At 37.2% G+C, this 16,280-nt stretch overlaps 1 protein-coding gene across 4 annotated transcripts in view; it reads left to right on the top strand.

The window, feature by feature from the left end:
• Window positions 1–16,280, top strand: part of LOC133636234 (sodium bicarbonate cotransporter 3-like) — an 88,507-nt gene that overhangs the window by 34,570 nt on the left and 37,657 nt on the right. For 3 of the 4 annotated variants that reach the window (XM_062030028.1, XM_062030030.1, XM_062030029.1), the window contains exons 2-6: window positions 2,960–3,041; window positions 6,224–6,373; window positions 8,414–8,552; window positions 13,639–13,799; window positions 14,894–15,082. In XM_062030028.1, coding sequence (XP_061886012.1) covers window positions 2,960–3,041; window positions 6,224–6,373; window positions 8,414–8,552; window positions 13,639–13,799; window positions 14,894–15,082 — 721 coding nt within the window. Of the gene's footprint in view, window positions 1–2,959; window positions 3,042–6,223; window positions 6,374–8,413; window positions 8,553–13,638; window positions 13,800–14,893; window positions 15,083–15,860; window positions 16,245–16,280 lie in introns of all 4 variants that reach the window. The other variant, XM_062030031.1, reaches the window with a different exon arrangement.

Genomic DNA, 16,280 nt, shown 5'->3' on the forward strand with positions numbered 1-16,280 from the left:
CGTGAGACATCACAAGAAATGACGTCACGTAGCTCAGTCATTAGGCGCAGATAAGGAAAGCAGGAAAAACAATGCGCCGGAAAAAGCGCTCCAAGGTGTAATAAAGTTCAAAACAAAAGGTATAATCCAATGAATAACTTTACTGAGAGATTTGAGCAGGGTACAAACACATGACGAACACTTTTACGACCAACCAGAAACATAGCAACCAGGCTAGCAACGCACCTCCTTTACGGCAGCTGTCGCAACGTTCTTAAAGCAACCGCAGCACATACATATATGACATCTCCCTTTTTTAGCTTTTGTTTTTCTTTCCTTGTAAACAAAACAAAATCACACTGTATACAGTATGTGTTGTCTGTCTAATTATAAATAATGCAGATGAGGCGTGTTGGCTGAGTTCTTCAGGTTTACGTTCACAGCGTGCTCATAACCTCATTCTTAGCTGCCGGGTGGTGACACTTTTCGGGGCTACCGCGCATGCTCGTCACTCCCGTTGCATGCTGGGTAGTGTAGTTGTTATATTCCTAGCTCATAACATCACATCTTTCCCCCTATAAAGAAATAATGTTAACTCAATAAAGTGTACTTCTTGTTTTAGCTTTAACTTTTCATTTTTTAGCATTGTAACCACATTTGCAAACAACTTTTCTCTTCATAGAATTTTCTTTCAATAAAGAAATAAAGTGCAAAAATGTCAAAGCATCATAACAAACAGTTATGTCAAATAGCAGCAGAAGTGCACTTTTTGGAGAGCTGTATTATTTTCAGTTTTGTGCCCAAGGGACTGATTTTTTTTAACACTATAGTATTATTTAAACACCTATAGTGATCACAGAGACAGGTTGTTTTTGTGTTACTGTATATATTTGTTTTACTTAAAAATCCCACTTAATATACTTTGGGTAACAACAGTCAATATTTATTTATTTTATTTTATTTTTTTAGGGGTAAATATTTATTTATTTATTAGATTTTATTTTTTTCTGATATAATAAAAGTGAGCTTTTGTTAAACCAAATAATGTGTATTTTTTTCCATATACAACAACCTATCTGGACTCGATAAGAGAATCGATAAGGAATCGGTTCGATAAGAGGCTCGAACTCGATAATTTCTTATCAAACATCATCCCTAATAGTGTGTGCTTTTTTTGTCATAAAAATACATTTGATAAAATGTTCGTTGATTCAATGCAAAAATCCTGACATTTATGGGTGCAATACATCTTTGGACAATTTTGTATTTGTATTTTAAGTAAAAGCATTCTAATTTTGTAAATGTATCAATAAGTGCTTTAAGTACATTATGCTTGTGCAAGGGAGTCTTTAAAACCTTTATTTGTTAGTGCAGTCAGACCGGATGTTGCTCACAGGTGTAGGTTATTGTGAAGGGGGGCGGTGTGTTGTTCTGAGCATGGCAACAACAGACAACTTGGGGCTCTTAAAAAAAAAAAAAATAAATAAAAAGAGCAAACCTCTCAAATTGCGACTTCTGTCTTTTTTGTACATTTATCTTACATCAATTGAGTCGTTCACAACAACAAAAGCTGATGAGATGTATTGTGGGTTTATGGACTGGTCTTGTTTGCTTTAGCTTCGTAATTTAGTCAGTGTTTCAAGTGGCCGTCTCAACATTGTTTAGTTCAGGGGTCGGCAACCTTCAGCATACAAAGAGCCATATGAGCCCATTTCCCCCCAAATAAAACCCACCTAGAGCTGCAAACTCTGTTCGATTCCTACAATGATGATGACACCACTTCTAGTTTTGTTAGAATTGAGCTATAGAATTTATGAAATCAAACACTTGACAAACAACGGGTATCACGAAGAAAATCACCAAATTATTTTGAACACTAGAAAAAAATACACTAGTCCTTCCCTCTAATAATGAATTGAAAAAAAATACAACTCTCTCCAATATTCTGAAAGCATACACTGCGGCATATTTCATTTGACTAAAAAGGGAAAACAACAATCTTGTCATTAGTGAAAGCAAATTAATCTGTCCATGAAACTTTAAATGTTCTATTTTCATCAGAAATGTTTCTATTTTTTGATCTGTCCATTGCTAGCTTACCAGGGGTTGACCGCTAAAAAAACAATACATTTACTTGGCAGCAAGAGATGACGCATAGGGGCTGTGACGATCGACAATAAATTAAAATGTTTTATTTTCATGACATGATCCCAGAACTCTCCAAAATAACAACTGTTAAAATAAAATAAACTAACTTATTAAAAAATTAATGATTAAGTGGCCATTATTTGTTGACATTTGGGTTCAAAGCCAAAGGGAGCCATGAAATAGCCGCATGCGGCCCCAGAGCCGCAGGTTGCAGACCCCTGGTTTAGTTCAAGACGGGGCAGTTGAGTGTGTCGAGGATCAATGAGCGGTCCGGGACACATTCTTTTCCTGAAAAAACGTCCCTTCTCCTCACAATGACAGCATTTCACTCACATTTATGTACATTTTCATGATTTTCAGCGTTTAAAAGCAGATTCCGTTTTATTGGCCAATTCTGTGATTCTATCCGCGGTTACGTGAACGTGGAAATCATATTGCCTTACTTTGTCGAGTTTAGTGATTATTGGTTAGGCATATTAGCGTTGTCAAAAAAAAGGCAACCATGGTGAGACCCCAAACTTCTAGTAGACGTGGTCCTGTTTTCACTCATACGCTCACTCATCTGTTTCATTATCACAAGCGCCGGAATTTGCGTGCATGTTGCATGGAACGTTAATCGTTTTTTTCGATCATAGTATTTTTATAATTGTGTTCAGCCATAATTGAAATCAAAATGTGATTAATTGTCCAGCCCTAAGTAAAATAGCCCTGATTTAGACCATGTTAAGACGCTTTGACACTTTAAATCTCGGAGCAGCTGTTGATGTGATAAGGATGGCATCTGTATCAGTGTCATATTGGAACTCTCTTCTCAAAATTGTCTCTTTCCCAGGGTCTAGATGAGGAGGCAATAGTTGACCATGGAAAGACGAGCTTCTCCACGCAATCAAACTACGAAAAGGACGAGTCAGAAAGTAAGTCTTAAGCCACACTGGCATCATTTTGTTAAAGAAGGGTCCTTCGATTGCAGCATCTGTTATGTTGACATGCAGAGAAACCATTTTACATGCACACCATCATCTCTCTCACTATGCTTTTGTTCTGCCCACAAAGTTTACTGGTTGTTTTGTGGCTTTACCACCTTTACTAACGCCTCTTCTTGCGCTCACTGGTGCTCTACTCTCTCCATCTTGTTGATTCACTTCATAACTCAGAAAGGCTTTTTCACATCGGAACCATCAAATTAATCTCGATGTACAAAGATACATGTTTTTGTATTTCGATTTTTTCCAGTATAGAGCCGTTCTGTTTGTCAAAGCTGTGTACCGGTTTCCCACACTAGTTTACACATTTTAAGTGAGGAACATTGTGAGTTGAGATGCACCTCCATATGCCCAGGTAGCGTGCCTAAATCCTGACTAAAAGGCTCGATATTTGGCATTGAAGCAGAGATCTATAGGCCAACAAAGTCTTTAACACTTGCCCTCCCAGTAAAATACATAAACGTTCAATTAGATAGAACGGGGCTATAGACTAAAACAATTAATGCTATGGTTAACGCAATAAGGTACTTGAATTGACCAAAATAAAAGATTCATTTACACAGTTCAAATGTACTGTTGCACTTGTATAAAAAGTTTTGCTGTAAACCAGGTGTTTTTCAAAGTGTGGCCATTTTTGGCCCACAGTTTTTTTTTTTTATTGGCCTGTGGCCTTACTTTAGATAAAAATGTTATTGGTAACGTATATTATTAGATACAACTCTCATTTTTTGTTTTTAAAAGACAAAACAAGGCTTATATAGCTAATACAGTACTATACATTCAAGGATTGACCTGCATTTGATTGGTTTTAGCATCTTTCATGCACAAAATGTATCAAAGTGGTCTCCCGCATACTTTAATTCTTCTATATGGAATATCTGTTTTTATTTATTTTATTTCAGAATAAAATAATTACTTTGTTTAATTTTAAAACACAAAAGCTTAAAAAATGTGCATTGTGTTCCCATACTGCACTGAACATGACCCAAATAGTGACCTTAAAACCAAGGTACGTAAAAAAAACCTGACAATGGGTTACAGTTGAACCCCTGTATCCATCATATCAATGAAGATTTGGTTCTTACAGTATCTTTGCAGAAGCAGAGTTTTCTTGGCAGGGGGGCATCCCTCATTTGCAACAAGCTGCATAGATGATGACTACTTGTCCACAGAAACTCACAACAAACCATCTGTGGTGGCAACATTTTGGGGTAACAGTAGCTCACAAGCTGAGGGTTTGAAACACTTGCTGACCAAAAGCTCAGAAGACCCACAACTAGGGCTGTGAGTCTTTGGGTACCTAACGAGTAGATCAGATTCCGATTCCTGGAGTGACAATTCAATTCAGAATCGATTCTCGATTCAACACGGTTCTCGTTTCAAACTGATTCTCGGAATGCATATTTGGTGTAATAATTTGCATAATGATAATTAATAATGATTTCCATCTGGTTGCATAGAGATGGCCTAAAAACGGCTCTTTAAAAATAGTTTCTTCTGAAAATGAAAATAAATACAAATTTTAATACATTTTTGAAAATTAGGAATTTATTTAGAATCGGGATGATTAAGAAAATATAGAAATTAAGACAGGTAGCTGCATGAGAAAAGCAAGTGATAAGATATTCTTTATCACTGTTTCATAAAAGAACATGCTATTGCCTCTGTTAAGGTTAGTGAGCTGCAATTAGGAGTTTTGTTCCTGCATAGTTTGCTAATCAATTACAACGTGTTTGTCATTAGGTCTTTTGAGTATGATTTGGTTACATTGTCGCTAGGGTTGCACTGTATAAATGAAAAAAATTTGGCTAATGATGGAGATTTTCATACTATCACCAAATTGGGATGCATCTTAACGACACATTCTCGTTGTGTCCCGCAAATTTGACAGGACAAGTAATTTAACATGTCCTCAACACAATGTAGCGTCCTCATTAGTGATTGGGTTAATGTCCCTCCACATTGCGAACACCAAATTAAAAAAAGTTTCTTACCAGTAATATTATCACTGTAGGACTACAGGATTAAGAACAGCTAAACATGCTATACCACACACCATAAGAGGATACCAGAAGTCATGCAAACTTCTAAACTTGAGCTCTTGAATGTAAACCGTGGTAGGCAGATTGATACGAATAACGACATTAACGATAACTACTAAGTATAATATCGACACTACAGTGATTAAATCAATATATTTGTTATCATCACAATATAATTTTTGTTAGTTTTGTTATTGTTTATAAACTCAGTAAATAAGTCCCTGGACACAAACCCTTTAAGGTTTTAAGAGAAACCCTTTAAACTTTAAGAGTTTAAAGGGTTTGTATCAGTCACTATTCTTTTTTTTTATGATTAGTTATTTTGCATCATTGCCTTTATTTTGCTTGAAGTATTGTATATAATATATTTGAATAAGGAAATAATTCAAATAGTACATTAATATTTTTACACCACATCCTGTTTTTGTCTGATTCTTGTGATAAATAATATAATCATTCAATGAGCCTGAACATTTTAAGTGTCCGTATCAGTATTGAAATGGCCAATACTGTCCCTGTAATGTGGCCAAACAGAAGAATAAGTGCTCAGTATATTTTAACAGAAGTGTAAATGGAACTGCGTTACAGCAGAAAGTAACCAGCTTTGAACAGTAAATTAGCAAAGAGTACCATGATTTTAAGAAAATAATCCAGCTGGAAATGACACAGTATGTTACTGCATACATCAGCAGCTGACTGAGAAGCCTTTAAAACCTGTTTTGAAATGTTTGTATTATGATTTCTATACCAAATTATATATCGTGATAGTTATCGCAAGAGGCTGCAATATAGATTTTAGGCCATGTAACCCTTACTATACCAATGACTGTATTGACAGCATGCTTTTATTTTTATTCATCTTATTTTATTCCTGTAGTTTGTCATTTTCATTGTTGGTTAATGTATTTTTAGTTCTGACATTGAAGAGAGTAGTTGGCAATCTAAGGTAAGTAATATACAAAATATTGTAAAATTACGGATTTACCTTAAATCCCCTCTCCTGTTATGTGAATGTAGTCCTTTTGTTCCTTTAGTTTGTCCTCAACGGTATTTTGCAATTGTTTCCTGCAGGCCACAGAGCGGTGTACGTAGGCGTTCATGTTCCTCTTGGAAGAGAAAACAAGCGGAGGCATCGTCACAGAGGACACAAGCACCACAGAAAAAGAAGGGATAAAGATTCTGAGGACGGAAAGGAAAATGACAGAGAATCTCCACCTTACGGTGAGAACACAACACCTCTAAATTTCTCAACACATTGGTCTGAAAATCATGACCTTACTCAGTTCTATCGTTACTAGTATACAGTGTTCCCTCGGCACTTGGTGGTTCACTTACTACAGTCTCAGTGCATTGCGGATTTTAAAGTACCATTGAATACATTGAGATTTATCTGTTTAGCTGATTGGAGAGCTAGCTTCCGCAGCTAGTGGGCCCATAAAGATGACTTCTGCTTTGTTTGATCAGTCGTTTTACTGCCGTGTTATTGGCACGTTTGGAAACATTTAAGGTATGTAAATAAACATTTACAGAATCTTAACTCATTTCGGAACGTATATGCTGTATCTGCGGCTTATTGTCTGGTGCGGTTAATATATGGAAAAATATGTTTTTCCTCTAAAATGTAGTGGGTGAGGCTTATATCCTGGTGCGCTCTATAGTCCGGAGTAATATTAATAAAAATTATAAAATAAATGGTGTCCCAACTTTGCGAACATAACTCTCACGATAATCGAGGGAAAACTGTATATGATACACTATGCATACTGTACATATGATAGTCTTCGATTATGTCATTCAGACACTGCCAGGACTTGCCTCTGACAGGCATAGGGAGATTGCAGTCAATTTCAGTTTATTTATTTTGAACATGAATTCAATACAATGTAAGGCATCACATATTTCTAGTTGTTTCATTACAGCATGTCTGAAAAGGATTAGGAAGAAGCAGATACCGTAAAAAACAACAACCTTACATACAAATGTAGTTATATGCGTACCAAAACACATCGTTGGAGCCAATTGGTAAAGATATTTCTGACATAAACAGTTAATCTTTTGGACAATAATGTGAGAAACCTTGTGATTGTTCAGGATTCAGACGTTCATTTAATATTCAAATACATTCAGATTTATTGTTTGACAAATTATACATATAAAAAAAAAAAGTAATTAGTTATAGTTACTAGTTACTATAGATGCAAATTGAGGAAGTTTTTACAATTACCATTCCATTTTTGAATCTGCTTAATTGTTTTTATCGATTCTCTTATTGATTCTTATTTGCAAAAAATGAAAATAAACAATATCATCAACTTTGTTTACTTGAAAAGAAACATGAGATGACAAACCCAACAGTGAGGTCTTAATCGTAGGGCTCCTTCATAGCGTCCTCAGAAGAAATAATTTGTTTTGAAAATAACTATGTAATAATTAAAATAAGGTGGCGACTTTTCCAGGGTGTACCCCGCCTTCCGCCCGAGTGCAGCTGCGATAGGCTTCAGCACCCCCGTGACACAGAAAAAAACAAGCGGTAGAAAACAGATAGATGGATAATAATAATACTTTTGGTAATTACTTGTTACTTAATGCCATTTTTTATGCTGTTAATCCTAAAACTGCTCGGATGCAAGATCCTTCTCTTATTCTAAAAATGAGAAATAACACACTGAAGTTCATTGCGATAAACTTTATACAAAGTGTAGTCAAAGAAGAGCTTGTGAAAATCTTGCTTCTCAGATTGTTTCATTAAGAATTAACTTCAAATTATTAAGTGTTATGCACAAATCGGCTTAAGCCCCAAATGCCTTTCTGAACTCTTAATTCCATTCTCACGTTGACTGGCTGAGTACATTGTGTTCATACGTCCAACTGAGTGCGTATACCAATGCTACCTCCACTTTGCTGTAAAATTCCAGGAAATGTGAGATGAGTACGGTACCTGCAGTGAGCAACGTTGTTAATTAATATGGTTCTGCTTTTGTGGTTTTGTTTTGTATGTTGTTTGCTGCATATTTAATTATTTGTTACAGTAAAGGAAGGAGCAGCAACAGTGTAAGGCAAGTAAGTCTGGAAGCGAAAAAAAGAAATGATGATTTCTAGAAAATGTTTGAGTCGTAATTGTTAGCCCATGTAAATGATTTGGCAGTATGATGACTATCACTGGATATACAGTGTGTATATCTTTGTGTATGCAAAGTGTGAAAGAAGCACCAGTGTTTACATCAGTTGGATGCTTAGTCTCCTTTCTTACAATTTCAACAGACACTCCATCCCAGCGGGTCCAGTTCATTCTGGGCATGGAGGACGATGACTTGGAACATGTCCCACATGACCTCTTCACTGAGTTGGATGAGCTTTCCTTCAGAGATGGTAGTGCTACTGAATGGAAGGAAACTGCCAGGTCAGACTAAATCGGCTACGTAATTAAACCTTTGATGTTGTCATTTTTTTTTATACAGTCCAAGCAAAACATGCAGTAATAAGACTATTAGTTGACTTCAGTATTGTTTTCTGCACAATATATTCTAAAAAAGTATCTTCAGAAATTCTAGGCAGGTCACTAGTTTACAATTGTTAAAACGATGAACATCTCTAGAGCTACTGTGATCTGCTGCCACTCCTTCAGTCAGCCCCCCTCTTTGTCTCTGTGGGTGGAGGCGGGGCCCCTGACAAGTTCAGCCTTGTAACGTAAACGTAAGGTAACGTAGTAGAAATTATCTGGATCACCACCAAAGTCTTATGTCTTGATTTGTATCCCATTTCTGACATTTCCTAAACGGTTCATCAAAATCTGCCCATAACTTTTTGAGTTTTAGTTGCTAACTAACTTACCAACCAACCAACTACTGCAAATACGTAAGTTCAAGTCCAGGGACCTATGTGATAAACTACGTAAGATTATTGTTGATTCACACACTTTGAGAACGTTTTTAAGAGCCATTTGTAAACAATATTCCGAAATCGTCATTGCAAACTAGGGCTGGGCCAAATGGCCAAAAAAAAGATCAAAGTATATGTTTTCATGTCTTTCATATTTTGATTCATATCACAATTTTTATGTGTTTTTTAATCTGCCAGTGATGCAAGACCTAAAGTAAACACATTTCCCCTTTTGGGAATTATGAAGACATTTTCAAATGTTAACCATTTTCAAATGATGTTGCTACATACACTAGTAACATCATTGCCACTTGCAAATGTGAATAATCTTTATTAACAATAGATTGCTAATGCTACGTGTGCTAATAGCAGTCAGACTGAGACTCGTATAATCACTTGGATGGTGGTTGTTTTGTACATACAGTGCATCTGGAAATTATTAACAGTGCTTCACTATTTCCACATTTGGTTATGTAACAGCCTTTTTCCAAAATGGAATACATTATTTTTTGTCCTCAGAATTCTACAGACAATACCCCACACAATGATAATGTGAAAATGTTTTTTTTTTCTTTTTAATTTAGCAAATGTAATTAAAAAACTAAACAAATAAAATCACATGTACATAAGTATTCACAGCCTTTGCCCAATACTTTGTTGATGCACTTTTGGCAGCAAATACGGCCTCAAGTCTTTTTGGATATGATGCCACAAGCTTGGCACACCTATCTTTGGGCAGTTCCGCCCATTCCTCTTTGCCCATTCTTCTTTGCAACACCTCTTGAGCTCCATCAGGTTTGATGGAAAGCGTTGGTTTTCATCTATTGTGAATAACCCCCAGTTACGGCGGACATTTATTTTTCTGCCCTCAACTGCGCATTACGTGCCATATTCTGTTTCTGTGTACATCTACGGTACCTTACAACGCTACGCGGAGCGGAAAAAGATCAACTCTGATAGGCTGTTGTCACGGACATTTCCGCCATGTTTGATCGCGTTAATATGCTCACAGTTGATCACCGCAATCGAACTGAAATTTATCAATATCATACTGTATACATTAATTGCCCAGCCCCATTTCAAACAGTGTTATTTGGACTTGTTACCACTTGGCCACTGTATAGAAGACGCCGTCCTCAGCTGAAAAGAAATTTGCTAGATTGTTCAAGAACAACCCAGAAACCACCAAAGCTACTGGGTTTTGAAGTTGGAACTGGACCCTATTGGATCACCTGTTTCACTGTCCACAGTAAATCTACTGCTATGAAATCAACACCTTTAAAACAGGGAAGTTCAAACTTTTTTCCAATGAGGGCCACTAGTGCTTCTAGTGCACTGCACAAAATAGGTAGAATTCTGAAGAACGACGGCTATGTACAATATATTCAACTTCACCTCAAATCAACAGCTGCACGGTGCAAACTTGGAGACAATTGGGTGTTCCATTTTGGGACGATCTCAACCGTACATCTAGGGCTAAAATGAAGCTTCTGGAATGGCCTTCCCAAGATTCAACGCCCAACCTTTTAGAATGTTTGTATACTATGCTAAAAAAAATCTAGGTGTTGGCCAGTAATCAATCAATCAATATCCTTTATTTAACCAGGTAAAAAGCACATTGAGATTGAGAGTGACTTGGCCAAGAGAGCAGCAACACAAAGTTAGAGAAATACATATAAGAACCCCAAAAACAGCAATAGTCTCACACCCCATTTTAAACATTAAGCTACATGCATACTGTATATTAACATAAAAACATGTGATAGGTTGAAACAATGTATAGACTGTTTCAGTAAAAACAACTTAAAAACAAGTACAATGTCCAGTAGAAACAGTTTCTCGATCATTTTAAGATGGCCTGGAATCCCCCCCCATAGATTAGCTCAGGTTACCTCCCATCCTTTTGTAAGTTATTCAATGACCTTGGAGCAACATATCTGAAAGCTGTTGGCTCTAGGAACAAACATGCTAAGTATGTCCTGCGACCTTAAGCTGTAGTGACTGGAATCTCTACACATAAAATAACAGAAATAAGGGGGAACTAGACCAAGAAGTGATTTATATATAAAAAAAACATCCATCGAAAAATCTGGGAACTGACAAAGATGGACAGTCTCCCTTTGCATATAAAGTGCAATGATGGACAAGGTGGCCACAACCAGTAATAAAACGTAAGGCACAGTCATAAACAGTATCCAGTTTTTTCAAATACGTGTCTAGTGCATTCATAAAAAGCAAGTCTCCATAATCAAGCAAAGGCATAAAAGTGGTCAGAATCAAGTGTTTCCTAACTTGTAGTGAAAAGCAGGACTTAAAATTTTGGTTTAGCCATGTGTTTTTCAATGTGAGATTTAAAATACATCAATAACAATACCCAAGACCATTTCAAGTTTAATCTTATGAGTGGTTGATATTTTTGGAGTATTCAGTGGCAATCGTTTACCATTTAAAAATAACATCATTTTAGATTTTTCTGTATTAGGCACTAGTCTCTGCTGAGTCAGCTGGGACTAAACATCAAAAGCAGACTGCAGGAGTTCAATGGTTCACACTATTGCGGGGGATGAACAATATATGACAGCGTCATCTGCGTAAAAATGGAACGCAGCATCCGACACATTATCACAGAGATTATTTACATAGATAGAAAACAGTAACGGACTTAATTTGGAACCCTGAGGTACGCCATTTACCATAGGGTAGAAAGACAAGGTGGACCCAGCAAACTGAATGCATTGGGTTCTATCGAACAAGTAATTAGAAAACCACTTTAAAGCATGCTGAGATAGACTGCACAGGATTGGCCTGTCTGCCATAATACCAAACCAACCAATGTAAATGAACTCTACCAACTACCAAGATTGGCCAAATACATTATCCAGCCAGAAGTATTTGTGGCTCCAAAGAAATGAAGGTTGAGGTAAAACTTGCTAAGGGACATTTATTTGTTTAGCCGAACCTTTATGTATGATTTGGACTCGGCGTAAATGAAATAAAATTATCATATATAAAAGTAATTTAAGATGTGTTCTATATTGTCATAACATCCTGAGATTTTTTTTTTTTTTTCAAATACATTAAGGTATCAAAATTAATCAGACATTCAAATCCATGGTAAGTATATGTACGATTCTGACCGGAACCTGCGCACTATTTTTATTATGAAGCATCTGGCACCAAAACGGCTCATATATACACAGTATAGTCTTATATTATATTAAATATTTGCCAACATATTCTTGTCAGACTATATCAACTTCAAATGGAGATTACGGATTAGGCAGCGAAATTCCTTCACACTCAAAGGATGATGAGAGCACTATACTGTATACAGTGGAGGGGTTTATAGCGTTTCCTTCTACCCTCACAATACATTTATCACATAGCACAAATATTCTAAATATTCAGACACTGCTTCATACCAAACATGTCACAATCTTCTGTAAATGAGTTTAAAGATTGTGCAGGTACTGCACACACCTGTTAGTACTTAACATCAAATATCCATCAATAGTGAGAAGTTGATATTGTATAGCGCTGTAATCTTACAAAACCCAACAGTATTGTTACCCTGGTTAATAAAAATGTTCATGGGCCTTAAAAGTAAGTCAACCTCTGGTAATACCGTTTAGATTTTTATCCATAATACTTTCATATTTCAATACTTTAATACTCTTTATGGATTATTTTTTACATAAATCTCTACATAGTAGGCTTTCTTCGAAACTTTGACATCACCAGCGGGAAAAAAGTATGTTTAAAAACTAACGGGAGACAGAATGTTTCAATGTAAAGTGACCGGCATTCTAAAATTTGCTTTCATACTCAGTTTAAAATAATCAGACCCAGCTTGGAACACTTCATTGTTCAGTCAACACAGATGTCTTAACGTCACCAAGGCTCATCTTTATGCATTTGCACACCGCACCAACATATGATAAATGTATTTGGGACAGCATTACACAAAGTTATGTTTAAGTTTCACTTTTGCATCTCATAGCACATTAGTGTGGCGCGTTCAAGGAACCTTGACTAAAGTTTGAAGCAGAGGCGTCACTAGTTTGTAAAGACAAGGGAAGCTCAACCCCCAGTAAATCTAATAATAATGTATTAGAATTATTATTATTAACCAATGATAATTCTACATCCATCACATCATCGCTACCTTACACTATGAAGTATGAAGCATGTACATGACATACATGCATTTAAGTGAATGATGACAGGTTATATAATAATAAAACTCACATTTTGGTTACTATTAATTAGATTTTTTGGAATGTGTGGTTGCACGCGCTAGTTTTAACCAAATTAAGTCAATAATTAGTTTTTTAGTGCATGTAAACATACTGAGTGTGTGTATGTGGGGTGCTAATTTATAAGTTTTAGGGTGGGGTGGGGGCCCCTCAGGAGTTTATTCATGATAAAAAACCCTGGATTCTTATGTAATGGTTTTTCTGAAGTGGTGTTGAGAGTGACTCTCATTAATCAAACCCAGATACATTAGTTCTTCCAGTGACGCACACATATTTTGTTGGACAGGTTTATTTTCAAGTCTGATTGCTATTGTCTGTGCTAATGTCTGTTATGTTTGGCATTGTCTGCAGGTGGCTGAAGTTTGAAGAAGATGTGGAGGATGGAGGGGAAAGATGGAGCAAGCCTTATGTGGCTACGCTTTCACTGCACAGTTTATTTGAATTACGTAGCTGCATCCTCAATGGCACGGTCATGCTGGACATGCGAGCCAACAGTATTGAGGACATCGCTGGTAAATATTTTCTTTTTTCATTACATTTGCCCTTTGGTTTTAAATGGTGCAACATTATGAAATAAACACAGCTGTATTTTTTTCTTTAAATCTGATTACTGTGATGCAGAAACATGGTGATTACTAGTAATGGGTTAACCGATACTGAAGCCTAAATGCCTTATGAAACACAAGGAGTGATACTGTGTCACTTTTAGGAAAAAAACACAACATTTTACTGCAAAGTGCCAAATTGTGACTATCAGATAGTGATTATTTTGTCTCCGCTTGTAATAAATGAAATCACAGGTGTGGCGTGCCGCATTTGACATCGGTTTTCGTCGCTGTCATCGATCTCAATAGAACTAAGAAAAAGGGAAAAACTAGGAAGTGTGGGATAATGTTGATCTTATAGCGCCACATAAGATAAATAAGCAGAGCTTATTTAATCCTACCCCTTTTCGTACCATAGCAATTTTATCCAATTTCCTTGTTCTCTGTAACAGAACAGTGAACAAAGAAATATTATACCACAGTAAGCAAACAAATATTAAATAAATAAATGATCTTTTTCTCAATAAAAAAAAAAAGGAAAACTTAAACTTTTTTGTTAATCTGCCATTTTTGAAATTGTTTACACTTTGAAGATTATTGTCGTTTGCTACGAGGTTTAGTATTTTTAGTGCAACTGTACATATTACAATAGAGCTTAGGTCTTATAAAAACTTCAAATAAATGTTTAAAAAAAAAATATATATATATCTACTGTATGTCTTGTTGCTACTTACCTATAGCTTGTGGACTCCCCTCCTACCATACTTTGCCAGAATGGTCACGCTTGTCTGCTTTGGTCTTACTGTTCAGGCAGGGTCTGTGACGCTGTTGAGGGCTTTTTTTTTCCGTTTCCAACCGTGCAGCATTATTAAAAGGGAATAAGACCCTTAATGATAAATAGAAAAAAAATACACATTCCTTTCCAGTTTTAACAAAATACATTTACTTCTACCCTTGTGCGAGACCTTACTTCAACAAGTCAACGACTAACTCTTCAGCCCAGTATTTAAATAAATATATGTTTGTTTATTTAATTGGTTCTCCTTGTTTGTCTAATTTAGACATGGTGATAGACAGCATGGTGGCGTCAGGCCAGCTCAAGGACGACCTGCGAGCGAAGGTGCGAGAAGCCATGTTGAAGAAACACCACCATCAGAACGAGAGAAAGCTCAGTAATCGCATCCCTCTGGTGCGCTCCTTTGCTGACATAGGCAAGAAACATTCTGACCCATTCTTGCTTGAAAGAAATGGTGAGATCTTACATTGCACTCACTTTTCTTCTTCCTCCATTATTACATTTCACGGAAGTATTTCTAAATATGCAATATTTATATCCTGCAACGTGTGCATAGAAGGTGGATGGTAAAAGTGAGTACCATCTAGAGATCGATAAGTAGTGAACAAAAGCTCCCACCATAGTGAAAGAGAAATATGGGTGCTTATGATAGTCTGTATGGCTTGCTTGGTTTGAATTACTGACTGCTTTCACGTTGTATTGATTCCCAGAAAATTATGCTTTTCATGTTTGAACTTGTGCATGGCTGCAGTGGTGTACATTGTTATAAGATTGTGATCAAAATGAGGTCTCATTGATTGTTGGTGATGGTAACAGCTGTAGTGTAGATGAATGCTGTGAGCCAAGTGTGTGAACTACGTAGGGTTTGCAATGGGAGCTTGCCTCCAAGTAGTTGCATTGCTATTGCATTATCTGGCATGCAAGCTGAAGATGTGCCTAACAAGTCACACGATCGAGCTTGACTGAGGCAGGTTTTTGGGCCTTGTGGACACCCCTCCCTTTGTCACGGAATCATTTGTGCTGTGTCTTGCACTAAACCATTTGTTGCTCACTTGATGCATGAACCTCTCTAACATTTGTTCCTGCTTCGCGCACTTTCTGACTGGCTCCTTCAAATACCACACCCTTTTGATGTACTTCAACTTCATGTTTTTCCTTATCTGCTCTACCCTTCTTCCTCCTTCTCCTTTCCCTGCTTTCTTTCTCCTTTTTGCCATTGTGCCCTCTATTAGGAGAGGGCCTGTCCTCTTCGCGTCTGTCCCTCCACAAGCCAGGAGCACCCTCTTCTGCTTCCAACCTGGTGCAAAGACAAGAGTCCCGAGTTTCCATCCTACTCAACCACCTCCTGCCCTCCTCTTCGTCCAACACGGGACGCTCCCCAGGTCCCTCTCCGCTCACCACCCCTCAAAGTACTCCTGCTTTGTTTAGACGCGCTTCGCCCAGCCCCCCGTGCACCCATGGAGCAGGCTTTGGCTCTCATAGCATCCCAGAGGTAGTGGTATCGCCTCCCAACGATGATGACCCACCAAATTCGGCAGAGGAAGAGGCAGCATCCCCGCAGCTCAGCTGGCAATCATCCTGTGCATCCCAGGGGCTTGAGCAGCTGCCCTTAGAAGGCAATTATCTGTGTAGCTTGCTAGTGTGAGTCACAG

This window comes from Entelurus aequoreus, linkage group LG20, assembly GCF_033978785.1.
Source record: "Entelurus aequoreus isolate RoL-2023_Sb linkage group LG20, RoL_Eaeq_v1.1, whole genome shotgun sequence".
Lineage (NCBI taxonomy): Eukaryota > Metazoa > Chordata > Actinopteri > Syngnathiformes > Syngnathidae > Entelurus > Entelurus aequoreus.